The sequence below is a fragment of the Canis lupus genome, chromosome 5 (assembly GCF_011100685.1).
Source record: "Canis lupus familiaris isolate Mischka breed German Shepherd chromosome 5, alternate assembly UU_Cfam_GSD_1.0, whole genome shotgun sequence".
Taxonomy (NCBI): Eukaryota; Metazoa; Chordata; class Mammalia; order Carnivora; family Canidae; genus Canis; species Canis lupus.
In genome coordinates, this window is record NC_049226.1 from 41,291,822 (window position 1) to 41,318,229 (window position 26,408).

Sequence of the window (26,408 nt, forward strand, 5' to 3'; positions counted from 1 at the left end):
GAACCCAAGGCTGGAGGGAGGAAACTGTCCCCCGTGTGCCTGACCAGGCCACCCTGTCTCTCTGTGCTGCAGCTTCACGTGGTCGGCTGCAAGGACGGACCGGAACGTGATCTCCGTGCTATCCGGCCAGGTGGTGGAGATGTTCGACCGGCAGTTCCAGGAGCTGTACCTCATGTCCCATGGCGTCAGCCTCAAGGGCATCCCCATGGAGAAGGAGCCAGAGCCAGACCCCGTCGTGCTGCCCTCCGTGGTACCGCTGGTGCCCTCAGGCACCGTAGCCAAGAAGCTGGTCAACCCCAAGTACGCGCTGGTCAAGGCCAAGAGCGCCGACGAAATCGCCAAGACCTCCTCTGAGAAGCAGGAGGTGAAGAAGCCCCCTGGGCTGCGGGGCGCCGCACTGGCTGAGCGGCCCGGAGACCTCCCGGAGGCACCCCCGCCGGTCCACCCCGGGCTGCTCCACCTGGAACGAGCCAACATGTTCGAATACCTGCCCACGTGGGTGGAGCCGGACCCGGAGCCCGGCAGTGACATCCTGGGCTACATCAATATCATTGACCCGAACATCTGGAACCCCCAGCCCAGCCAGATGAACCGCATCAAGATCCGAGACACATCCCAGGCTGGCACCCAACTGTGGAGGCAAAGCCAGGACTGCAGCCCCGCCCCTGGGCCCAGTGCCCCCCAGGATGGGGCCCTGGCTGAGAACGGCCTTTCCCAGGGGGATCCCGAGCCACAGCCCCCCGTGCCCAAGCCCCGGACGGTCCCTGTGGCAGACCTACTTGCCCAGGACAACGGCAGTGTTGACTGGGCCCTGGAGACCCCAGCAGAGAAGATGCCCCAGAATGGGACAGACCACGCATCCCCCCGGACACGGAGCTCAGGCCATGCCCCACTCCAGAGGCAGGTGTCTCTGACCCTGGATGACCCTGACGGCCAGGGAACAGCGATCCCCAACGGGCTAGATGGGGAGGAGGATGAAGATGATGATGACTATGTGACCCTCAGTGACCAGGACAGCCTCTCAGGCAGCTCTGGCCACAGCCCCGGCCCCCAGCGGCCCTCGGCGGCCTCCTCTTCTGTGTCAGACGAGTATTTTGAGGTGAGGGGGCGCTCGGTTCCTCTCCAGAGGCGCCACTCAGAGCAGGTAGCCAACGGGCCAGCCCAGACCCCCCGCCGACAGCTGAGTGCTCCCCACATGACCCGAGGGACCTTTGGTGGACCCCTGGGTGGTTTACCATGGGCCCCAGGTCGGGAGAGAGAAGAGGCAGCTACCCCAAGGAGGACACAGGCTCCACATTCCATGGACAAGGAGACACAGGTGAGTGGGGGTCCCTGCACACGAGGGGTCCCCACCGGGGCAGGGGGTAGGTAGCAACCACCCAGGGCCGCACATGCGACTAGTCCTTACCAACGCTGGGACCCACCGCCCCAGCACCCCATAAGGGCAACCGAAGCCGGCTGCTGGGAGCTGAGAGGAAACGTACTTAAAATACAGAAATTTCTGACGCTCGAGTTTCAGGGAGTCGACTCTGCCCTGCCGTCGGGTGGTCCACTCCCTGTTTGCCGACAGCACAGACCTGGCCCTGTACGCCCCCCAAGGTCACACGGCAGCAAGTGGTCCTCGTCTGGACCTTTTATGTCAAGCCACTACCATGCCAGTCCCTTTGATTATGGCCCTGGGGACCATTGTCCTCCCCTCTCCCCTGGACCAGGAAACAGCCCACATTCGTGCTTTGCCTCTCCTCCTGATGACCGCTGTAGGTCAAGGACACAGAAGTGTGGGCGCCCTGCAGCCTCGGCCCAGCCCCGTGGCCGTCCTACCTGGGAAGAGCGCACGGCTGATCATGCCTGGCATGATGATCAGGCCCATGGGCAGCATCTTGAGGTAGCTGGCCAGGATGGAGCCTGCCTTGGCGTGGTTCAGGTCCCTGGCGGACAGCGAGCGCTGCACGATGACCTGGGGGCGCGAGAAGGGGGTGAGCCCCAGGCCCCCTCAGGAGCACCTGAGCTGGGGTTTCTCTATGCTGTGCTCAGGGGGTGGCGGGAGAGAGGGTGCTGTCCTGTTAGCCCTCGGGCTGCCGGAGGCAATGGCAGCCTGATCCCCGACAGCATTCCCACCAGAAGCAAGATCATGCCGTTCCAGGGGCTCAGACTCAGTCTCCTCATGTGTCTGTTGAGGAGGGAAAGCATGATCCTGCCTGGCCTGACACACTGGCACTTGTCAGGGCCGGAGGCCACCCTGGTGGGACGGGACCTGGGACCCCTCACCCCCATCTCCTGCGCCCCGTGAGAGTGGCTGCACACTCTTGTATGTGCCAGGAGCACACACTGACACCAGTGTTACATCTCTGGCCGAGGTCTGGAGCTTTAAACCCTGGGGTTTGGGGGAGCTTGTGGTCAGGCAGTGGAGGGATGCTAGGAGCTGCCCCAGCGCAGCTCCACATGTAGCCCTAGGCAAATCCTGACTGGGCCTCAGTTTCCAGATCTGCAGGACGGGAAGAGGGACAGGACCAATCATTGGAAGCAATGGCATCTCTGAGATCCCTCCCAGCTCTGAAGTGATTTTTTCGTTGTGTGGTTTTTTTTTTTAAGTGTAACTTTGAACAGCTTTATAGAGATATATTCATGTAAACCGTACGATTCAGTGGTTTCAGTATGTTTATAGGGTTGTACAGTCTACAACTGTTACGTTTAAGTATTTTTCATTGGGTGTTTTGCAATTTATTTATTTTTAAAACTTTATTTATTTTTAAAATTTTATTTATTCATGAGACACTCACAGAGAGAGGCAGAGACACAGGCAGAGGGAGAAGCAAGCTCCCTACAGAGGGAGCCCGATGCAGGACTCGATCCCAGAAGTGATCCTGGGATCACGCCCTGAGCCGAAGGCAGATGCTCAACCACTGAGCCACCCAGGTGCCCCAGGTGTTCTGCGCTGTAAATCACCACCTGCAGTTCAGGAGTGAGAATCTGTGATTTTTCACTTATTTTCCAAACATGCTAGTTGAATGGATAATTCCCAGCATTTCCCTCTGAGACTCAGCTCCTGGTGGAACAGGGTGCAGAAGTGGGGGTCCTGAGTGTGCAGGACATGCTGGCTTCACTCCTGCTTCTCCAGCAACTGCCTCTGACTTGGGACAAGTCCCTGCCTCACCTTGGGCCTCAGTGTCCCTGTCTGGGCAGTGAGTGGGTTAGATACAGCTCTCTGTAGACCCTTCCCCTCAGATATCCTGTGGTTGCAAGAGCCCTGCACTCCTCATGGGAGAGAAAAAGCATTTTCCTAAAACCCCATGCATCAAATCCCACTATTTCATTCAATACTCACAGTGGCCCGTTTTAGGAGGTAGTGGGGGAAGCTGCTGTCACCCCATTCTGCAGCTGGAGATGCTGAGGCTCACTGCCCCGGCAGAGCGAGCATCGGGCAGCGAGGCCGGGACCTTCCCTGGGTCAGCGGGCTACCACATCCCCAGCACCTCTGAGCACAGGCTTGGCCAGAGCTGGCATTCACTCCTCGTGCTCAGCCGCTTAACCTGCCCGAGCCCCTGGGTCCTCATCTGCAAAATGGGATACTACCACTGACCCGCGGGCTTGCTGCCGTGTAGATGGCCAAGCCCGTGCCTGGCTGCTCACGAGTTCCCTGAGTGCCACTCTTTGGGAAAGTCCTGAGCTGGCCTGGTGGTCACAACAAGGTGCCCACTGTGTGATTGATGCAGGTGCTGTCACCTCCTAAGAGGGAGACTCCCTGTGACATGGAGCAGCAGCAGGTGCCAGAAGGTATGCTGCTGGAGAGGGCAGGACCCCAGGAAGCCTCCTGGCCCATGTGCCTCCCTGCGTTTCTGACAGGGCCACCGAGGCCAGGGAGGGGCAGAGTAGGACCAGGCACCCGGGATCCGGTGCAAAGGCACCTACGTTGTGAGGGTGCTGGGCCAGGACCTGGCCGTCCCCCAGGCAAACCCTGAGCGGGAGGACGACAGGGAAGTAAGGCTGTGGCCAGGCTGTGGGGCCCCAATGTTGGTGGTAGTCAGGACCACCTTGGGGTCAGCCGTGGCCTGCCTTGGCCTCCTCGTGTGACCTTCCTATCCATGCAGTAGGGCCCAGCCAGCCCTGATCTTGAGGCCAGGCAGTGTGCTGACTCACTTGGCCTTCATGGGAAACTCTCCTGATTGACATCCCGCCTCGAAATGCCTGTGCCACACCAGGCCCATGCTGAGTGGGGAAAAGAGAGGTGTCCTAGAGAGGAGGGGCATGGGCGAGGGCTCCGCTCTCCCGAGATGCTGGGCAGACACCTGCTGTCAGCTCATCTGTGCCCTAAAGGCCCACATGGGAGACAGCAATCTTGGAGCATCATGTTATAGCTGGGGAAACTGAGGCCCAGCCTCTCAGGGTTCCTGAAGCCTCCTAACCTGGATCACTCTCCACTGACACAGCCCAGAGACGATCCTCCTGCCTGGGCCAGGGCTGAGCCCACTGAACACTTTGCTCACTGGATGGGAGCCATGGCCATGGGGGACGTCACTCAATTCTGGGTGCAGATCCCAGTTCTACCTGCTGGGCCTGGGAATGGGGTTGGCTGGGCCTATCTCGCAGGGAAGGCTCTCCTCCTCCATCCCGCGGTGGTGGGGCCCTTGGGGGTGCAGGTCCAGAGGCAGGATGGCTGTGTCTTGCCTCACAGAGTGCTTCCTAGAGCTGCCCCCGGCCTTCTGGGGCAGGCAGAACTTCTGCTCGGAGGGGGCGGTCTGTCTGGGGTCCCCTGGTGTGTTCACGGCTCAGGGAGAACAAGAGTCAGACTCCAGAAGATGACCCAGCCCCTGCCCTCACTCGAACTCCTGGCCCAGATCGAGGTGCCAACCCCATTGACAGATGGAGGAAGCTGGGGCAGGAACAGCGGAAGCCTCCCTTACTGTAAGCATAAAAGGCGGGATCATTCCCATATGACATGGGGAAACTGAGGCACGAGGTAGTGAAACCTGTTGAGGACCGCCAGCTGGTGTGCGGCAAGGCCAAGAGGCAAAGCCAGGCGTGCCAGCTTGGGGTGTCCTCACTGTCTTCTGCTCTTTCTCCCTAGGGCCAGCAGAGCCCCCACTACAGAGTCCCTGTCTCGGGGACCAGGGATAAAGATGCCTTCCTGCGGCCGATGAGGACCTCGGGACCCCTGCGGTACCGCCCTGCTGCTGACGGCGCCCAGAGCTCGGCCAGGAAAGCGGGCCCCGCCGTGGCAGGCCCATACCCCTGGCAGGTCAAGGGTGGCCCCATGCCCCGCACGCTGGCAGATCCTGGGACCCCAAGGCCAGCCCAAAACGCCAGCCCCCAGGCCGATGGCAGAGTCCCTGAGGAGCACCCAAGTCCTTTTGGAATCCCGTACTCCAAACTGTCCCAGTCGAAGCACCTCAAGGCCAGGACGGGCAGTGGCCAGTGGGCCTCCTCTGATTCTAAACGGAGGCCTCAGGCCCCCAGGGACCGCAAGGACCCCTAGCATCCTGTCCCTGGGCCTGGGGCCATGCGGTCCGTGGCCTCTGCCCCAGCCCAGACTCACCAAGCAGGTGTTTGCGGGGCTGCTCCAGGGATTGGCAGACGGGCCGCCCGGACCAGAGCCCACCCCGGAAGGTGGGAAGGTGGGGTGGATGGCGACATTGACACTCACCTGGTCAGTGCACCAGTACCAGGTGGCCATGATGGTCAAACCGAAGGTCATCCCAGTCCACGGGAGGTCCCCTGTGTAGGGGTCTCGGAACATGTGCATGGCATCTGCACGCGGCACGTGGCAGGTTGTGTTGGCGATGATCCTGGATGGGATGGCCTGGGCGTAGGCGACCGCCAGCTGCTCATACCCGCCGATGTGGTCAAAAGCTGGAGGGGGTGGGACAGGGACGGGTTGGTGGCTGGTGGCCCTGACTCCGGGCCCCCACTTCCCAATGCATCAAACTTGACTTTTTCCCACTCACCTTTCCTGGTGTCTAGAAAGGCATGGAGGGTACAGGGTTTTAAAAAATCGGGGAATTCAAATGGCTGTTTTATTTGTATTTAAAATATACTATTAAATGAGCATTTTGCACTGGACACCACAGTGTCCTCTTGGCCCTGGATGCCTGTTGGCCCCGGGCAAGGGGTTCTCTGCCAAGCTTCAGGTTGTCAAATCAAGGGAGCCAAAGTATTCTTTCTTGGCATTTGAGGACCTTCCCGCGGAGTCTAAAGTGTTAAAGTCCTGAGCTGAGGCTTCCGAAGGATGTGATTTTGGCAAAGCTGAGGATGGCTGGCAGTCATGTAGCACTGAGAACAGAAACAAGTCCCAGCAGGGGCAGGGGAGTGACCAGGGCCGCGTGGCCAGCCGGCTGGGCTCAGGCCCGAAGGCTTTTGTCTCGAGACCAGACCACTTTCACTCCCTCACTGTTTCTGTCTACCTCAGGGTCAGGGCCCTGTGTGGCCAAATTCTGGCCCATCTGTGGCTTTTGCTGTGTCTACAATCAGTCCCCTCCCATCCAGGCTGGCCCTGGCTGCCTGGGTCCCCCTCCTGCAGTGGCTCCTGGGGACACAGGTCCCTGGTCTGAAAGGAGGCAGATACAGAGACGACTGAATACAGGAAATCCTCTGTCTCATCTGTCCCCAACCCTGCCTTTCCCAACCAGGAAGCCTGCTGCCCGGACCCTGGGTCCTTGCCTCACTGCCACCTGGAGCCTGGGCCGGACGAGTACTTGGGGCAAATGTACGAACACTGTACAGAGGTCCGAGATTGCCTGGCCACGGGATCCTACAGCCTGCATCTGGAGGAGGCTCAAGAGTTCTTGTGTACTTCTAGAGACGGGAAGTTCACTACCTATTGGGGCAGCCCTCCAGGTTACCAGACCAGTAGCACCGACCGGTCTAAACCCTCTTCTCTCTTTCCGTGCCACGGCCAGCGGGCTGTAGCAGCACTTCTTGGGGTTACGGACGTGAGTTTGAACAGTTGGAGCAGGCGCCCAGGCAGCTCTGTGGTCTCCTGATTGTGTGCACACCTCACCATCAAGCCCTGAGCCAGGACAGGGGCAGTGGCCCAGCATTCCTGGGTCAGCTCCACACCAGACCTGAGGCCGGAGCTGGTGACAAACACAGCTGGGCGCTGGCGGTGGGAGAGGACAGGCAGCCTCTGTCATCCAGGGAAGACCATCCGGGGGTACTGACTGCCTGGTGGCTTGTCCTTGGGAGTCCACCCCCACCCAGTGCTGGCACCTGGGTCCGGGCAGGCCAGCCCCCAGACAGCCTCACCTTTGACAGTCAGGATGATGGCCCCCACCACCATGATGAGCGTTTGCAGGGCGTCCGTGTAGATCACAGCAGCCAGGCCCCCTGTGGGTAGAAACAAGGAGGCTGGAGGGAGGGACTGCTTTCCCGCAGACGTGTCCCCTGCCCGCTCGTGGGCGGCTGAGCTGTGGGGCCCATCAGCTGGGCCCGCAGAGCCAGCTTCCCATCCACACTGGGCCGGGCCATTGAGGAGGCGGCCCCCTGAGCCCCGCCAGCCCCTCAGGCTCTGGCACGCATCTGCCCAGCCACACGGGTGCGCGGGTTGGGGGGCAGCTCCCCTTGCGAGCCCGCCGCCGGCTGGGCACGTACCTGCGATGGTGTACAGGGCCGTGATGATGAGCATGAGGATGGTGGAAAGGTAGAAGTTCCAGCCCAGGCAGATGTGCACAAAGAGGGCGCCCGCGTACAGGTCAATCTGGGGAACCGGAAAGAAACTTGTGTGGAGGCTCGAGGTGACCGCAGGAGCCAGGGCAGCACTCATGTGACATGTGGCCACGATGCCCCATGGACAGGGAGGGACAGACACGCACTCCCTCCCCTACACACCTGTCGGCGCTGTCGCAAGGGTGGGAGGGGGTCCCGGGTGTGGACAGGCTGTGTGCAGGGGATGTTGCTGATGTTAATAAAGTCCGAAGTGGCTACCAAGGAGCAGAGTTGTTATTGAGTCTGGCCCCTGGGGGGATATGTGAAGGGAGGAGCCCTGTACCCTGGCTTCCCAGAGGTCAGGGGGACAAGGAGGAGTCCAGGAGGGCTCCCTGAGGGAGGCGCAAGGAGATGGGTCTGCAGCTTTGGTCTCCAGGCCAGTCCCATCTGGGTGTGCCCCCCTATTCTCTGCTCCTCATTAGACCAGGGAGTGGTGGTGTGAAAAGAGACCAGAAGTGTTGAGGGGGGCAGGCTGGGGAACAGACGGGCAGTCTTGCTTACTGCCCTCCGGTGGGGTTGAAGTGAAGCCAGGACCGTGTCTCAGGCTGAGGCTGGTCCCCTGGGCTGGATCCCGCCGCACCTATCCCTGACTGTGGGGCAGCATAAGGGGCCGGAGCCCTCGTCCTGCAGTGAGCCTTCCAACCATAATTCCACCCCCAGGGGTGAGCCCAGGGAAGGCCGGCAGGACTCTGTCCTGTGGGACCTGGGGTTGGGCAAGGGGCTCCGAATCTGCCATTCTGGGCCTCCTTAGTGCAGGAGAGCTGACCCGAAATACAGCCTTTGGGGCCAACAGGCTCCTGAGAAGCCTGGCAAGGTGATGGGTCAGCCGAGCCTGCGTGTGGGGGGAAGCACAAGGCCCAGGGGCGCGGGCCCGGAACGACTGCAGCGCCTGGCCCGACACCGAGCCAGCCAGCACTGCCCAGTCGGCGTGTGGACCCTCTGCCCCGGCCCCAGCCCTGAGGACACAGCGCCCACAGAACCTGGGTCTCACTCCACAGCCTCTGTCCCCTGTAGCTCTCCCGCCAGGCTCCTCCTCTACCCTCCCTGGGAGAGACCAGCCAGTGTGGACTCTAACAAGGTGCTTTTGGGAGAAGAGCGGCCACTCACTCTGGCTGGCTTGGTGGTGTGCATGTGCGTGAGCATGCACGCGTGTGTGTTGGGAACAGTGTGTCTACCTCCAGCCTGAGGACAGAAGCCCAAGGTGGTGAATGTCAGAGCAGGAAGGACTCTTCGAGCCCCTGTCCCATCAGACCAGAGAAGAAACTGAGGCCTGGGGAGAGGAGGGACTTCCTGCCAGGTATCAGAGGTGAGAGTGGCCAGTGAAGGGGGACAGGAGTCCTCTAGAAAGAAGCAGCCCCTCCCCCTGCCTGCTCATCCTCCAGCCACCACTCAGGACCCTCCGTGGACCCAGGCCGCCTCAATGGGAGCCTTCAGGCCCCAGCCATAGGTCTGTCTGAGGCTGGGTGACTTGGTCACACCAGGCTGGCCACCGTTGCACCCCCAGCACTGGCTGGGTCCCTGTGACCTGGAGCTGCCCAGTCTGCACCCCCCATCTTCCAGAACTGTCTTCCCAGATGCAGCTCCTGTAACCTCTCCTCCTCAGGAACGTTCTTCCGTGAGAGTGGGCCCTAAGGAGTGATGAGGACCTGGACAGGGGTCAGGAGCCACACAGGCCAAGGTGTGGAGGTAGGACTCTGGCTGCTGTCTTCCCTCTGGGGCCCTGCACAGTGTCCAGGAAGGACTTGCTGCCGCAGCAAGTAGAATATTGCCTACAGGCTCCCAGGGAGGCCCCAATGGGAGCTTTTGATGGCACCCAACCCAATCCAACCTCTCCTGCAGCCCGAGCCCTGTCTTCTGTGGGTCCCAGGAGAGCTGTGGCTCGGTAGAAGCTAGAAATCCTAAACATACACAGCTCTGAGCAGGTCACGTCACTCCCTGGGCCTCGGTGGCCCTTATCTGGAGGGGGGGATGCAGATGTGGAGAGAGGGGACACAGATACAGGCCCTCCATCCCTCTGCAGAGACCTGCCCTCCGGGAGGTTGGAGGGAGGGCAGGCAAGACCCCCAAAGGAGCCTGTCCTGCCCCTTGCCCCCTCCATCGAGGCCACCACTGCCCCTTCAGGGCTCCAGAAACTTCTCACCTTTGCCACACTCCCTACACCCGACCCTCTGGCCACTGCTGTTTCCAAAACACTCCCACGTTAGCTGTTCCCACCCTCTGCCCCATCCCTTATCCAGAGGAAAATCAAGTTCTCAGCATTTCCATAGCACATAGAACAAAATCCAGCTAACCAGGCCCAGCAGCCCTATGCCACCTGGCAGGCCGCCCCTGCCGTCCCCTGCGTCACTCACCCCTCCCCGAGCTCCAGCCTCACCTCTACCTTCACCCCTTCCTTCCTTCCGCCGCTGCGAGCCTGGCATGTTCAATGCGAACCAGTCTCTCCGAAGGGAGCCTGACCTCTGCCCCTGCTCTCATCGCTCTAGAATTCAGCCCCGCCTTTGCTCCTTTCACCACACTTTTACTATTGTGATTATATTGGCCTGTGTACTTATCTTTCTGGAACACAAAGCTCCCTGAACATAAGGAATGTGTTTATCGCCCAGGGCCCAGCACACAGTAGGTGCTCAAGTCGATACGTTTACATGTGTATCCCAGGGGTTGGCACAGCAGAGCCCACAGGCCAAGTCCAGTCACACACATTGTTTCTCACTCCAGCAGCAAAGTCCAGTAACTGGTGTGTGTCCTGCGAAGCTAAAAATATTTACTTTCTGGCCCTTCATGGAAACAATTAGCTGGCCCCTGGCATATTTTGTCATTCAATCCCATGACGTATGCCAGGCCCATAGAAGCACTGGGGACACATCAATGAACAGAGAGAAGAAATGGGGGAGACACTGACGTGGGGTGGGGAACAGATGTCAAGGAGAGAGGCGGGCGGGCGGTGTAGGATGTGTCCAGGAGAGTCAGGTCAGGGGGCCTGGATTCTAGGTATCTCTAGGTCAGATACTTCTGGGACCAGAGAGGGGACAGTGTGAAGAGCTGGCCTAAGTGGGCCCTGGTTGGCATTCAGGGTGTGCTTTCCACTCTTACCCTCCTAGGGGGACAAGTCCAGGCCCCCAGGGCAAAGAGGCCTGGAGGGCCCACGAGGGTGGCGCCGCAGTGCCCGAAGGGCGCCGCCAGGGGTCAGCTGTGTGAAGGAGCTGACGGGCCACAGGCCGGGCTCCCTGCAGCTTGGGAGCCGCCAGAGACCGCGCGCTCAGCGCCCCCTAGGGGACAGTCCTGGCTCACCTCCGCGCCCCCACCAGTGACCTCTCCCGGGGAGAACGCCAACACCCTCATATCTAGACCTGGGGCCGAGCAGAAGGCAGAAGGCCTGCTAGGCCAGCCTCACTGGGTGGGCAACTCCTTGCCCCTCTCTGGGCCTCAGTTTCCCCAGCTAGGGACCCAGAGACAGAGATGGGCATGTCAGGTGTGTTTGAGGGCCCCCAGAGTAGGGAGGATTCCAGGCTGTGTTGGCCGGACGCTGGGAGTACAGCGCAGCTCACCGATATCTTGGTGAAGACAGACAGCAGCAGGGACAGGACAGACAGGTAGGTGCGGATCCGCTGGCCTCCATAGCGCTTCTGAATGTATTCGGGCATGGTGACGATCTGGGGAGACACGGGGGTGGGACTAAGCTCTTGCCCGAGTTCAGGGCCAGAGCTGCTCCAGGACAGAGCCAGGCCCGCTTACCACCGTCCCAGAACCTGGACTGTGACTAGGGACAGAGAGACAAGTCTGGGGGCTGTTGTGACAAACCCAGATGAGCTATGACACAGCTGAATGGGGAAGATGGCCATGACGGCTAGGAGATCCAGGAAGTGGAAGCCACTGGAGGTCAGTGACTGCCCAGCTGGGGCTGAAGGAGTGGGCAGGTCAGGGACAGAATCACCTGGGAGGGGGCCCCCACGTGTGCCCCCCAGGTGTGCTGCCCACATGTGCCGCCCAGGTATGCCCCCCAGGTGTGCCGCCCAGGTGTGGCCCCCAGGTGTGCTGCCCAGGTGTGGCCCCCCAGATATGCCCCCCCCCCGTGTGTCCCCCAGGTCTGCAGCCTGTGTGCTCAAGCAGACGGAGCCTATCCCCCAGGCACAGCAAGCAGGGATAGGAGAAACCAACAAAGTCCCCAGGCTGAGGTCCTCGGGGACGTGTCTTCATGAGTCCATAGGGATATTAGTTGCATTAATAACAAATCCAGCCCTGAGAGCAGTGGGTTCGCGCACCAACTCTTGAGCAAAGCCAGGGTTGCCGCTCATCCGCTCCGCCGAGCCCGACCAAGGCTCCCGAGCCAGGCGAGGCCATCCCGAGGCCCCAGGTGTAGACTCACCTCTGAGGAGATGTAGATGGGCACGAACACCCAGGCCAGGGCCAGCAGCACATACGTGGCCTGAGGGGGACAGAGGCAGAGTGAGGACGGCAGGCACAGCTCCCACAAACCCTGCTCTAGAAACATGGCCCGGACCAGTTGTCTGGAGGCCTGCCTGGCCACGGGACCCCGCAGCGGCCTCGTCCTCTCTCTGGGCCTCTGTAAGCAGATGGCCCCGGGCCAAGGCTAAAGCTCCCCTCCCGCGGGCCTGTCCAGCGCTTCGGCCATCCGAGGACCAGCCTGTCCCAGGAACACCACCCGTCCAGACGCTGGCCACCCTGAGGTGCCGGGAGCTGCTCCTTGGGCCGAGGGCAGACTCCGGTGAAGCCCCACCGGCGTCCTCTGGGGCTGCTGCCCCTCTCACACCCGCCCGCCACCCCCCATCACCCCCCCCCCCGGCAGCTCACGTTCCACTCGAAGCCCGCCACGGCCAGGCCCCCGGCCGCACCCGAGCCCGCCAGTCCAATAAAGAGGCCCGAGCCCTCGCTGCTGGCAAAGAGAGAAGCTCCGATCTGGAGGACAGAGAGGACAAGGAATCAGCAGCAGCCCCCCTCCCCAGACTCCGAAGCCCCCACCCTTTACACAATTCCCAGCACCCCATCCCTACACTCCCAGCTCCAGGACTCCCGCCAGCCTCCACCCGGCCCATCATTGCCTGCCTGGGCTGGGGGCGGGGGGGTGGCGGCCTTGGGTGAGGAAGGCACACAAGGTGACCTCAGGGATGGGCCCCTAGCGGGCACCTGCACCAGGGGTCCAGTCCCACCAGAAGGAGGGGCTGTGGGGGGGAGGAGAGCACTCACCGGCCACCAGGTCATGTCCCGGCCCGCCAGGAAGTAGCCTCTCACGGTGTTCCTGCTGGCCCGGCATGAGGACTGCAAGAGCGGAGACAGAAATGGGCACACGATGAGATGAGCACTGGGTGTTATGCTATATGTTGGCAAATTGGATTTAAATTATAAAAAAAAAAAAAAAGAAAGAAAAGAAAAGGGCAGCCTGGGTGGCTTAGCGGTTTAGCACCACCTTCAGCCGGGGTGTGATCCTGGAGACCCAGGATCAAGTCCCACGTCGGGCTCCCTGCATGGAGCCTGCTTCTCCCTCTGCCTATGTCTCTGCCTCTCTCTGTGTGTCTCTCATGAGTAAATAAATAAATTAAATAAAAATAAATTTAAAAAAAGGAAAAGAAATTGGAACCCTCACAACCACTGCAGAGAACATAAAATGGTGCCCTTGCAGTGGAAGACAGTCTGAGAACTCTTCAAAGACTTAAACAGTCAACACTTAATTGGGAACGCAATGACCCAGCATTCCACTGCACCTCCGAGAGAACTGGAAACCTACGTTCAAACAAAACTTGTACCTGAATGTTCATAGCAGCATATTCATAACAGCCCAATTGTTGCCCAATTGATGGACACAACCAGATGCCCATCACCTGACGAACAGACAAAAGGTGGACTGTCCATACCACGGAATATTACCCGACCACAGGATCGAATGCGGTTCTGACACCTGTCACGACACAGATGGCCCTCAAGAACATTCTGCCAAATAAAAGGAGTCAGATGCAAAAGGCGACGTATGGTAATGACCCCATGGGAATGAAATGTCCAGAACAGGTGAATCCATAGAGGCGGAAAGTAGAGTAGTGGTTTCCAGGGGCTGAGGAGAGGGGGCAAAGGGGAATGACTATTAATAGGTGTGGGGTTCCTTGCGGGGTGATGAAAAAGTTTTGGAACCAGATGAGGTAATGGTTGTACAACACGTGAATGTTCTAAATACCACTGAGCTATACACTTTCAAATGGCTTAAGTAGGCTCCATGTTCAATGTGGGGCTTGGTCTCACACGTGCTCTACTGCCTGAGCCAGCCAGGCGCCCCTAAGCGGTGGGATTTTTGTCTCTGTGTGACGACTTTTGAGTCAAGGATTCTGAGAGCTTCTTGGCCTTGATTTCTTCTATTTTTTGAAAAAGATTTTATTTATTTATTCATGAGAGACACAGAGAGAGAGGGGCAGAAACACAGGCAGAGGGAGAAGCAGGCCCCAGGCAGGGAGCCTGATGTGGAACTCGATCTCAGGACCCCAGGATCATGACCTGAGCTGAAGGCAGACGCTCAACTACTGAGCCACCCAGTGCCCCCTAATATTTTCAAGATTTTATTTATTTGAGAGAGAGAGCAAGCATGGAGTAGGGGGAGGGGAAGAGACAGATGGAAAGAGAGAATCCCAAGCAGACTCCCTGCTGAGCATGGAGCCCAGAGCCTGACATGACACGGGGGCTCGATCCCAGGACCCTGAGATCATGACCTGAGCCAAAACCAAGAGTTGGACACTTAACCAACTGAGCTACTCAACACCCTCTCTTACTTCTAATATTTTAATCTCTGATACATTTCAAAGAATTATCACTCAAGTATTCCTGTATACCTTTTGTTTTGGAAGGAGTATGGAATTTTGTGCTCCATAATATAATTTTTAAAAACCTGAAATCAGAGTGCCTGGGAGCAAATCCCAGCTTCTCTGCTTCTTGGCTATGTGATCTTGGGCAAGTTACCTCACTGGTGCCTCGGTTTCCTCATCTGTAATATGGGCCTAATAAAAGTTCTTCCCTCATAGGCTTCTATGAGGTTTAATGAGTTAATACTCGTAACAGTCTGACAATGGTGACTGGTACCTAGGAGGTGACCAATAAGGGTCAGTGATTCTATGGATTTTTCAAGGCCTCACTAAGTGCTATCTGGACAGGAGAAAATGAAAAGAGGTGAACTTGAGGACAGAAGACATTTGAAAAGAAAAACACAGCAGGTGTATTTATATATTTTGCATTCTTTTTTCAAAGCATACATATCCTAACGTAAGGCTGGATCACACAATCTCAACTGATATACAGGCCTCTTTCTACCTGACTTTAATTGCACACACACCCCCCATCATATTTAAGATGGTTCTCTTGAATTGATTGCATCTGTCATTCAAAGCTTTTGGTATGAGTCCTGCTTGCTTTTCTCCCACCTGAACTCCCATCAGTTTCTGTGAGCTATGATCCAGCCACAGTGAATGCAGTACTATATGAAGGTTCCAGGAGTCTTGGCCAGGATGGTCACATCCAGCTGTGTAGGCTGTGCACTGTGCAACTTCGAGAGCAGCTCTGTTCTTAACCCGTGATTTTTCCTAACATCTCCTCGTCTTCCAAGGATATGGTGGGCATTGCCAATTGCCTCCTTCTTGCCCTTTCCCTTCCTGAAGGGGTCTCATTTCTTCCTGGCAATTGGCTTGAGTGATCCAGACCCAGTGTTGAGCTCCAAGAGTCCTGACTCATCTAAGCCTTGGGACCTATGATATTCCTTTGCTGTCACACCTGGTTCAGGGCAGTTGAGGACTTAAGCTGGGATGGCTCCTGGCCTCCTAGGAGGTGGAGGAGGATGCCAAGGCTCTGGGGATGCTGGCAGCCACGTGTACCTAGTTAATATTCACTGAGTGCCCCTTGGCAGCAGAGTTGATTCCAAGTGCTTTATTTGTATGCAGTGTTTTATTACCTATGAGGAAGTCAAGACTTTTAGAGCTGAGAGTGGCAAGTGATGGAGTCAGGATCTGAACCCAGGCTGAGCAGACAGTTTGGGCATCAGTGCAGGAAACTGGGCTCAGGACAATGCCACACGTGGGTGGAGGCTGAGAAAGCCAAGTGAAATGCACCCATAGCCTTGATGATGCTGTGAACCCCTGGATCCTACTGTGCCTGAAGCCTTATCTATTGTTGGACTTTTCAAGATGGACATTATTACATTTCCTTCGTTGTTCGAGCTCATCCGATCTAGGTTTTCTGTCACTTGTTAACAGAGACCCTAATAGATGCAAAGGCTCAGCTCAAGGTTCCTCATCCAGGTTCACCTCCTTAAAGGTCCTCCTCCCCCAGGTTCTCCTAATCGCAATGTCAGAGCACCTTGGCAGGTGCACCTGTCCAACCCAGCTTGTCCCATCTGCATTTGAGTGATGAACACCCACAATCTGGCTCTGGCACCCTTCTCGTCTGGCTCTGTTCTTTGCTGCATATGCTCACAGCCATCCGGCCAGCAGCACCGAGCTGGGCCAGCCTGGCCTGCTTGGAGGGACAGGCCAGAACTCCCACAGCCTCATGGCCCACGGCACCAGCCAAGCTGGGGGAGGTGGGGCCCGGGCACTGAGGCCGATGGGCCCCAATCACCGGGTGGCTCAGATGCCCAAAACATTTTCTGAGATGTGTGCGTCCAACTAAATCTCCCCAGCCATGCTGGCCAGGAAGGCCTTCTCCCCACTCCTCTTCCCTCTTCGGAGCTTGCTGACCTCCAACACCTGGCCATCGCCTCACCTCCTCCAGAAAGCCTCTGTCGCTGGCAGCCCCTCCCCTGAATTCCCAGCCACCGGCTCACCCAGAAACAGCGTGCTATGGCTGGCAACAGATTTTCCCATCCACTGGCCCCCTGTGCTCCTTGGAATGGCCATGAGAAGTGGGCTGCACAGATCTGCACTGCGTATTTCAGGAGACGTGCCCAGAGAGGTTAAGTAACTTACTCCGAGTACCCAGAGTGGGGACTAGAAGCCAGCGGTCCCGACCACCAGCCCTGACCTGCCTGTGGTTTACTATTCCGCCACCTAAGAATCAACTCCAATTACTCCTGCTGCCACCACCCCTGACCCCAGCGCCCCCAGCACCGTCACACCATTCCTGCTATAGAACCAACAGCAGCAGCAGCAGAATCCGAGCCCATGTAGGCACCTTGGGTAGCAGAACTCCTCTGACTCAGGCACTCGGGGCTTGGGATGAAGTAGGTGCTGAGTCCGTCTTAGAGATCAAGACCCCAAGGCCCAGAATGCTGAGCGGCTTTTTAGGATGCCAGAGCTGGGAATGTGACATTCTTGCCTCTGGCACTCGGGCTTAAATCAGGGGCTGGAGTGGATAAAAAAGGATACTCATTCTCCCCCCGTGGATGAGACCACCATGTACCATGGCTCAGGGACGCTAGCCTGGGGAGCTCTGAAGACAAGGAGGAAGGGCCTGGCTTCTGCAAACCCAAAGCTGGTTTTGTGTTCACCTCCCTGCCACGTAGTCCTCCAAGGTCAGCATTATGAGTAGACAGGAGGAACCTCTCCTCCCCTATGCACAAGGACTTGGGGTTCACTGGGTAAGTCCCAGACCCCAGAGCACTGGGGTTCATCTGTAAACGGGGCTGTGGGGACCCGGTGATGAGCACAGGGCCTGCATAGCAGTGGCCTCACTGCTGCTGGAGTCTGTGATGGCCTAAATCACTTCTCTTCCTCATCGAAGGTGAGAGAAGCTGTCTCAGGAACTAGACTAGGCTGGTGGACACAGTCCTTTTAAAAATAAAGGTCCTGGGGATCCCTGGGTGGCTCAGAGGTTTAGTGCTGCCTTCAGCCCAGGGTGTGATCCTGGAGACCCTGGATCAAGTCCCACATAGGGCTCCCTGTGTGGAGCCTGCTTCTCCCTCTGCCTATGTCTCTGCCTCTCTCTCTCTCTCTCTCTCTCTGTCTCTCATGAATAAATAAAATATTTAAAATAAAAGAAAATAATGGTCCCCAGGCTCTGTGTGCCCCTCCCCTTCTCTGGATCCTGACCCAGCCGGTGTGGGAGCAGCTGCGCAGATGTTCACACCGTAGGCCCATCTGACGGAGGAGACAGAGGCTGGGAGGAGGACACGGTACTGGATACCCAGCTTGTCGGCCGAGCGAAAGCCCAGCGAGCTTCCCACACACCGCCCCGCCTGCCCACTGGAGAGGACTTCCTCTTCCTCACCTTGGACACTGAGCAGCCACTGCCCAAAGAGAAAGGGACTAGGTCAAAGTCTTGGACAAATCCACCCCAGGGCCGGGAGGAGGACCCCAGCAGACCTCAGGCCTCCAGGAGAGACGATGCCGGGTTCCCAGCCCCAGTGCCCACCCTGGCCGGCCGCCCCCCGCGGGCCTCTCACCCATATGCCCACGGCCACATTCAGAGCGAAATACACGGTGATGACGATGATGTCGGTGATGCTCAGCTGCGGCCGGGGAGCATGTGGGTCGCCGGTGGAGTTGTCAGCCGTCATTCTGCAGCAGACACCAGCTCTGAGTAAGAGGAACTGAGGCTGGACCGGGTCAGAAAGGGCTTCCCGGCAGGCAGTAAATTGATCATTAAACCGAGCCGGGATGGTGGCATCTCCAGCCCACAAGGCAGCCGCGTGCAGGGAAGCTGCTTCCAACTGCAGCCAGGGTGTCCTCTGCCCCCCAGCGGGAAGCAAATCCTGACTGTGAGAAAGGGGGAGAGTCCCCCCTAAACTCAGAGGAGGTTTGGGAAAAATAAAGGGAGTTAGGGGGCACCTGGTGGGCTCAGTCGGTAAAGTATGTGCCTCTTGATCTCAGGGTTGCAAGTTCGATCCTCATGTTGGGTGTGGAGCCTGCTCAAAATACTTTATAAATAAATAAATAGATAGATAGATGATAGATAGATAGATAGATAGATAGATAGATAGATAGATAGATAGATAGATAGGCAGTTTAGTGCATCCAAAGGCAAACAGAATAGTCCGAGAAAGGGCTCAGTTACCTGATGTGTGGCTTGACCTTTATTTAATTTGTATAAGAAGGGGCACCTGAGTGACTCAATGGTTAGCATCTACCTTTGGCTCAGGTCGTGACCCCGGGGTCCCTGGATCAAGTCCCATATTGGGTTCCCTGCAGGGAGCCTACTTCTCCCTCTGCCTGTATCTCTGCCTCTCTCTCTGTGTCTCTCATGAATAAAATATAAAATCTTAAAAAAAAATAAAATAATTTGTATAAGAAGCATGGAAGGTTGGAGACAGATGTCTCACGTCTGGGGACACCACTGTGGTGGGCAACCATGTCCTGTGGCTGTTAGGCCATGAGTGGACTTAGAGAGGCTTGGGATGATGACTCTTGCATCATGTGGTTCACTTCCAGCCACAAGAGTCTCGGCCCCAGAACATCCCAGATTTGGACAATAAAGGCCTGTTGCCAAATATTCTGCTTTCTTTTTCCTTATTATTAAATACTCTTAACCACTGAAAGTCTTTGGGAAGTTTCACAGTTTCATTTTTGCTTTCTTTTTCTAGACCAGTTGAAACAATCTCAAGCCCCTCGTTGTGACCATCTCTGTTCAGGTCTCCGTGGTCTCCTCAGGACGTCCACGGAGGGACACATCCAGCAGTTGCCTGCCAGGAGCTAAGGACAATGCTTCGCCTTTCTGCATGCTGTCACATTTTGTCGCTCACTCAGAGTAGGTGACATCATATCACAGTCAAGGAATGGAGGCCAGGAGGCTAAGCCATCTGTCATCTGGCCATGTCAGGGGCAGAGCTGGGATTCAGCCCTCCAGATCTGACCCCAGATGTTCCCCATTGGTGATAATGATGGCTCTGGTTCCACTGGAACCCATAGAGTCTCAGATGCTTACTCACTAATGAAATCATTATCCACAGCCTGGTGGATGTCTCCGACACTGCCCGTGGCTTTGCAAAGTATTTGGAGTTTAACCGGGACACGCAGCTCTTCTAGAAGTGTTAATGAGTGAGCAGTGAGCTGGGAACATACTGACCTGCAAAAACCCAACTGCACCTGTTACTTGGTAACCCGAGGTAGACTGTTTAAAGATTACATGCAAAACTAGACACGGCAGAGCAACTAAGTCACTGTGTATAGTAAATTCAGGCAGGCGCACATTGCCCCCTCCCCAACTACCCACACCGTCAGCCAGCTAGCCTCTCCAATGGTGTTTACTTTCCAAGCCATTGCTAGAAGCATATCGTGAATCAAAAGATCATTTTATACCAGAAGGACCCAACTGGATACTATCGAAATTTATTAAAGCAGTCTCCTAAAGATAAAGAGGTTGAAAAATAGTCTTTGGTCCCCTCTCCTCAGCCTGGGTCTCAGAAGGAAATAAACCATTAGGGATAAAACTGCCTGCCTATGGTAACAAGTTCTGGGGACTAGAGGTCACAAGGAGTGGATGGTCACAAGGACAGGGAGAGGACAGCAGTGAAAGACATGAGAAATTCCACACTTAAGCCCAATCACATTCCATATTCCCACCCCATCCTACCCAACATGACCGCACTCAGATCAAAGTCTTCTGGCCCAACTCACCCAGGACAGGAATGAATGGGACTGCCCAGCCAAGAAGCCAGCCATATCATTAAGCTGCATCCATCCCAAGAGGAAACTCCTATGTCATGTTTTCCAACACCACCGCTGATGCCAAATGTGTGGGTATTTTTTTCCCCACACCAATGAATTCTCCATCTCCCTGGATGCCAACTAGGTGTCCTACAATTTGATTCAATTCTGCCATGACTTACCCAAGTTAGCGAAGACCCCACAGTCTAAGTTCTTAAAGAGTCTTACTCTTCTGACTGACCATCTATAAATGTTGGAAGTTCCCACAATCCCCTTCTCAGATTTCATAATTTGCTAGATGGTTTACAGAATTCAGGGAAATGTTTTACTTACAATTATCAGTATATATATGATAAAGATTATTATAAATGTACAGATGAACAGCCAGATGGAGAGGTACATAGAGTGAGATCCAAAAGGGTCCCAGTACATGGGTGTGTCCACCAACCTGAAAGCTCCCTGAACCCTATTCATCATGTAGGGATGTTTACATAAATTTCATCACCCAGGCATTATGGATTAAATCACTGGCCAGCAAGGATTAATTAACTCAAGGCTAAAAGTTCCAGACTTCTCATCATACCTTGGTCTTTCTGATGTCTTGTTCCCATCCTGAAGCTATCTAAGGGCCACTGAATGGTATACTTTAAAATGTTTAAAATTATTAATTTTACATTATGTATATTTTACCTTGATAAAAATAGATTTCTGAGATTTAAAAGGCTTTGGTGGTCTTGGTATTATGTATAAATGTACTGAGCCAAGGTAAAATCCTGTATCCATTAAGAAGTTTCTTTTCAAATAAACAGCAATACAATAATAGTTGGGACTTTATGCCCAACTCCAACAATGGATAGATCATCAAGACAGAGAATCAATAAAGAAACAGCATACGGTTTGAACAACACTACAAACCAAATGGACCTAACATACACAGAACACTATGTCTAACAATAATAGAATGCATATTCTTCTCAAGTGCACATGAAACAGTTTCTAGAATAGACCATATGCTAGACCAAACATATTAGACAAAACAACTTATATTAGACAAAACAAGTCAGCAAATTCAAGAAAACTGAATTCATACCAAGTATCTTCTCTAACCACAATGGTATGAAACTAGAAATCAATAATGAAAAGAATACCCAAAAAATTCATGAATACATGGAAATTAAAGAACAGTCTCCTAAACGACAATGGATCAAAGATGAAATTAAAGGAGAAATAAAAAAGTATCTTGAAACAAATGAAAATGGAAATACAACATACCAAAACTTATGAGATGCAGCAAAATCAGTTCTAAAAGAGAACTTCAAAGCAACAAATGCCTACATTAAGAAGTAAGTATGATGAACACTGGGTGATATACGGAATTGTTGCATCACTATACTGTACACATGAAACTAATGTAACACTATATGTTAAATAACTGGAATTAAAATAAAACTTTTTAAAAATAAGTAAGAAAGATCCTAAATAAACAACCTAACACCATGCCTCAAGGAACGAGAAAAAGAATAAACTGAGCCCAAGGTTAGCAGGAGGAATGAAATAATAAAGATTAGAGAAAAATTAATGAAAGAGAAAACAAAAAAACAATAGAAAAGATTAATTAAGCTAAGAGTTGGTTGGGAAAAGATAAACAAAATTGATGAAACTTTATCTAGGTTAACCAGGGAAAACAATAGAGGAGATCCAACCAACAAAATTATAAATGAAAAATGAAACAGTACAACTGATGTCTTAGAAATACAAAGGATCATAAGAAGCTACTATGAAAAATTACACACCAACAAACTGGACAGCCTAGAAGAAAATGACCAAAAAAATTCTTAGAAACATACAAACCACCATGATTGAATCAGGAAGACAGAAAGTCTGAATAAACCAATCACTACTAAGGAGATTGAATCAGGAATCAAAAAGCTCCAAATGAAGAAAAACCCAGCACCAGATAGATGGCTTTACTGCTGAATTTTGCCAAACATTTAAAGAATCAACACCAATCCTTCTCAAACTCTTCCAAAAAAGGAAGAGGAAATATTCCCAAATTCATTTTATTAGGCCGACATTCTGATTTCAAAGTCAGAAAAAGACACTACCAGAAAAGAAAAAATACAGACCAACATCACTAATGAATATAGTCACAAAAATTCTCAAGAAAATACTTGCAAATGGAATTTAGGAGCACATTAAAAAGATCATTCACCATGATCAATTGGGATTTCTACATGGAATGCAAGGATGGTTCAACATATGCAAATCAATCAGTGTGCTACATCACATTAATAGAACAAAAGGAAAAAAATCCTATGATCATTCAGTGGATGCAGAAAAAGCATTTGATAACATTCAGCTTCCATTCATGATAAAAACTCAACAAATTAGGACAACAAGAACTTTCTCAACATAATAAAGGGCATACATGATATGCCCACAGTTAACATCAGATTCAATGATGAAAGTTTGAAAGCTTTTCCTCTAAGGAATAAGACAACAGGGCTCACTTTGACCAATCCAATTCACCACAGTGCTAGAAGTCCTTGCCAGAGCAGTCAGGCAAGAAAAAGAAATAAAAAATCAGCATTGGAAAGGAAGAAGTAGAATTATCTATATTTGCAAATGATATGATTTTATATATAGAAAATCCTAAAGACTCCATCAAAAAAGGGTTAGATCTAATCACAAATTCAGTAAAGTTGCAGGATACAAAATTAACATAAAAAAACAGGGATCCCTGGGTGGCGCAGCGGTTTAGCGCCTGCCTTTGGCCCAGGGCGCGATCCTGGAGACCCAGGATCGAATCCCACATCGGGCTCCCGGTGCACGGAGCCTGCTTCTCCCTCTCCCTGTGTCTCTGCCTCTCTCTCTCTCTCTCTCTGTGACTATCATAAATAAATAAAAATTAAAAAAAAAAGTAGTATTTCTATATGTTAACAATGAATTATCTGAAAGAGAAACTTTACAAAATTCATCCACAATAGCATCAAAAAAAAAATAAAATACTTAGGAATAAATTTAACCAATGAGATCAAAGAGCTCTACTCTGAAAATTAAAACATTGATGAAAGAAATTGAAGAAGATACAAATGAATGGAAAGATATCCCATGTTCATGGATTGAAAGAAGTAATATTACTAGCATCTCAATACTACCAAAAGCCATCTCTAGATTCAATGCCATCCCTATCAAGATTCCAATGGTATCTTTTCTTTTAAAGAAGTAGGAAAAGACAGTCCTAAAATTTATGTGGAAGCACAAAAGACACCAAATAGTCAAAGAAATTCTGAAAAAGAAGAATAAAGTGGGAGGCATCACACTTCTAATTTCAAACTATACTATAATTTATAATTATAATTACATTGTAATCAAAACAGTATGGTACTGGCATAAAAACAGACAAATACATTGATGGAACAGAACTAAGAGCCCGGAAATAAACTCAAGTAAATATGGTCAACTAATATTTGACAAGGGAGCCAAGAATATGTAATGGGGAAAAGACAGTCTCTTTAATAAATGGTGCTGGAAAGTTGGACATTCACATATAAAAGAATATAACTAGACTCCTATTTTTCACCAGTCACAAAAATTAACCTAAAATGGATTAGACTTAAATATAAGATCCAAAACCATGAGACTCCTAGAAGAAAATGTAGGGGAAAAAAACCTCTTGACATGGCTCTTGGCAATGATTTTTGGACATGACACCTAAAACATAAGCAACAAAATAAAAAATAAGTGGGACTACATCAAACTAAAAGGTTTCTTCACAGTAAAAGAAACAATCACAAACTAAAAAAACAACCTGTAAAATGGGGAAAAAACATTTTCAAGCCTTTATCTGATAAGAAGTTAATACCCAAAATATATAAAGAACTCATACAACTAAATAGCAAGCAAAACAAAACAAAGAAATAATCCAGTTATAATGGGCACAAGACCCAAATAGATAAACAAATGGCCAAAAGGTACATGAAAGACCCTCAACATCATTAGTCACTAGGTCCACGGCCGGAATGCTTTAGGGTTCTCAGCATAGGGCCAGATTAGCCAATTCAAACCTTGGTTAGCCCCACAGGGGTCTTATGTAAGGAGTGTATAAGGCATATAGGTGCTGGGAGGCAGAGAAGACTCTTGACTATTTCTAGTGTATAGAAACACAACTGTTGGTTGTTGGTCTTACATCCTGCAGCTTTGCTGAACTTGTTAGCGCTAATAGGGTTTTGGTGTGGATTCTTCAGGAATTTTTTTTTTTAAGGATTTTCTATATATGATATTAGGTAATCTGTGAATGGAGTTAGTTTTACTCCTTCCTTTCCAACTTGTATGACTTTTATTTTGTTTTTTTTTGCCTGATTTCTCTTCCTAGAACTTTCAGGACAATGTTGAATAGAAGTGGTTGAGAGAGTACATCTTATCTTGGTCTCGATTTTAAGGTAAAACTCCAGCCTTTCACCATTAAGTATCTTACTGTGGGCTTTTCATATATACCCCTTTTCATCTTGAGAAACTTCCTTACTATTCCTAGTTTGTTGAATATTTTTATCATGAAAGGGTGTTGGATTGTTTCAAATGTTTTTCTGCAGCCATTGAAAAGATCATGTGTGGGCTTTCCCTCATTATTCTATTTTTTTAAAGATTTTATTTATTTATTTTAGAGAGAGAGCATGAGTGAGAGGGAGGGGTGGAGAGAGAGGGAAAAGCAGGCTTCATATTGAGTAAGGAGCCCAATGCAGGGCTTGATCCCAGGACCCCGGGATCATGATCCAAGCGAAAGGCAGATGCTCAATCGACTGATACTCCCAGGCTCCCCTCCTCTTTATTCTATTAATATCGTATGTGACATTGATTTTTGTATGTTGATCTACACTTGCATTCCTGGAATAAATCCTATTTGCTCATGTGTATAATCCTTTCAATAAAGTACTAGATTTGGTTTGCTACTATTTTGTTGAGAATTTTTCAATTAATATTCAATAAAAGATATTAGTCTATCATTTTCTTTTTGTGTGAAATCTTGGCCTGGCTATGGTATCAGGGTAATGCTGGCCTCATAGAATGAGTTAAGAAGTGTTCCCTCCTTGTCTTAGTTTTCTCAGCTTGTCAGCTCAGATTGCCCTGACAAAATATAGAATGGATGGCTGAAACAAGAGAAATTTATTTTCTCATAGTTCTGGAGCCTAGAAGTCCCAAATCAAAATGTTCAGCTGGTTCTGTCCCTGGCAAGAGCTCTCTTCCTGATTGGTGAATGGCCACATTCTCACTATGTCCTCACATGGAAGAGAGAGAGAGAAAGAGAAAGAGAAAGAGAAAGAGAGAGAGAGAGAGAGAGAGAGAGGTTCTGTTTCTTTTTATAAGGATATTAATCAATTGGATCAGGGCCCCAACATTATGACTTCTCTTAAGCTTAAATAAGACCTCCACAAGGTCTTATTTCCAAAAACAGTCATATTTGGGGGTCGTGGCTTCAACATATGAATTTTGGAAGGACACAAATATTCAACCCATAACACACCTCTTTAATTTTTTGGAAGAGTTTGGGAAGTATTTGTGTTAATTCCCCTTTAAAAGTTTTATAGAATTCACCAGTGAAGCCATTTGGTACTGGGCTTCTCTTTGTTGGAGTTTTTTGGATACCGATTCAATCTCTTTACTTGTTATAGGTCTATTCAATTTTTCTATTTCTTCTTGAGTCAGTTTTGATAGTTTGGGTGTTTTTAGAACCTGTCCATTTCATCTAAGTTATCCAGTCTGTTGTTGTACTCTCTGAGTGCTCTCTTATAACCAATCCTTCTTGCTTTTGTAACATCAGTAGTAATGTTCTCACTTTCATTTCTGATTTCAGTAATTTGAGTCTTTGCTGATTTTTTTCTTAGTCAATCCAGCTAGAGGTTTGTTGTTTGTGTTGACCTTCTCTTTCTTTCTTTTTTTTTAAAAAGCTGTTATTTATTTATTTATTCATGAGAGACACATGGAGAGAGGCAGAGATATAGGCAGAGGGAGAAGCAGGCTCCTTGTGAGGAACCTGATGCAGGATTCAATCCCAGGACCCTGGGATCACAACCTGAGCCAAAAGCAGACACTCAACCACTGAGCCACCCAGGTGTCCCTGTGTTGACCTTTTCAAAGAATCAACTTTTG

The 26,408-nt window shown here is 52.1% G+C and overlaps 2 protein-coding genes across 6 annotated transcripts in view; one reads left to right on the forward strand and one right to left on the reverse strand.

The window, feature by feature from the left end:
* Positions 1-7,920, forward strand: part of FAM83G (family with sequence similarity 83 member G) — a 30,362-nt gene extending 22,442 nt beyond the window's left edge. Inside the window, exons 5-7 of one of the 4 annotated variants that reach the window (XM_038537070.1) lie at positions 73-1,318; positions 3,714-3,774; positions 5,066-5,247. In XM_038537070.1, the coding sequence (XP_038392998.1) occupies positions 73-1,318; positions 3,714-3,774; positions 5,066-5,115 (1,357 nt within the window). In that variant the 3' untranslated portion in view covers positions 5,116-5,247. Of the gene's footprint in view, positions 1-72; positions 1,319-1,761; positions 1,972-3,713; positions 3,775-5,065 lie in introns of those variants that run through there. The other 3 variants (XM_038537068.1, XM_038537069.1, XM_038537071.1) reach the window with 3 other exon arrangements.
* The window catches only part of SLC5A10 (solute carrier family 5 member 10), a 56,307-nt gene extending 38,076 nt beyond the window's left edge, over positions 1-18,231 (reverse strand). The window contains exons 1-9 of one of the 2 annotated variants that reach the window (XM_038537073.1): positions 18,062-18,231; positions 12,901-12,972; positions 12,508-12,612; positions 12,062-12,121; positions 11,244-11,348; positions 7,585-7,690; positions 7,240-7,320; positions 5,642-5,847; positions 1,822-1,957 (exon numbers count right to left, since the gene is read on the reverse strand). In XM_038537073.1, the coding sequence (XP_038393001.1) occupies positions 1,822-1,957; positions 5,642-5,847; positions 7,240-7,320; positions 7,585-7,690; positions 11,244-11,348; positions 12,062-12,121; positions 12,508-12,612; positions 12,901-12,972; positions 18,062-18,175 (985 nt within the window). In that variant the 5' untranslated portion in view covers positions 18,176-18,231. The remainder of the gene's footprint in view (positions 1-1,821; positions 1,958-5,641; positions 5,848-7,239; positions 7,321-7,584; positions 7,691-11,243; positions 11,349-12,061; positions 12,122-12,507; positions 12,613-12,900; positions 12,973-18,061) is intronic. The other variant, XM_038537072.1, reaches the window with a different exon arrangement.
* Between the last annotated feature and the right edge of the window lie 8,177 nt (positions 18,232-26,408).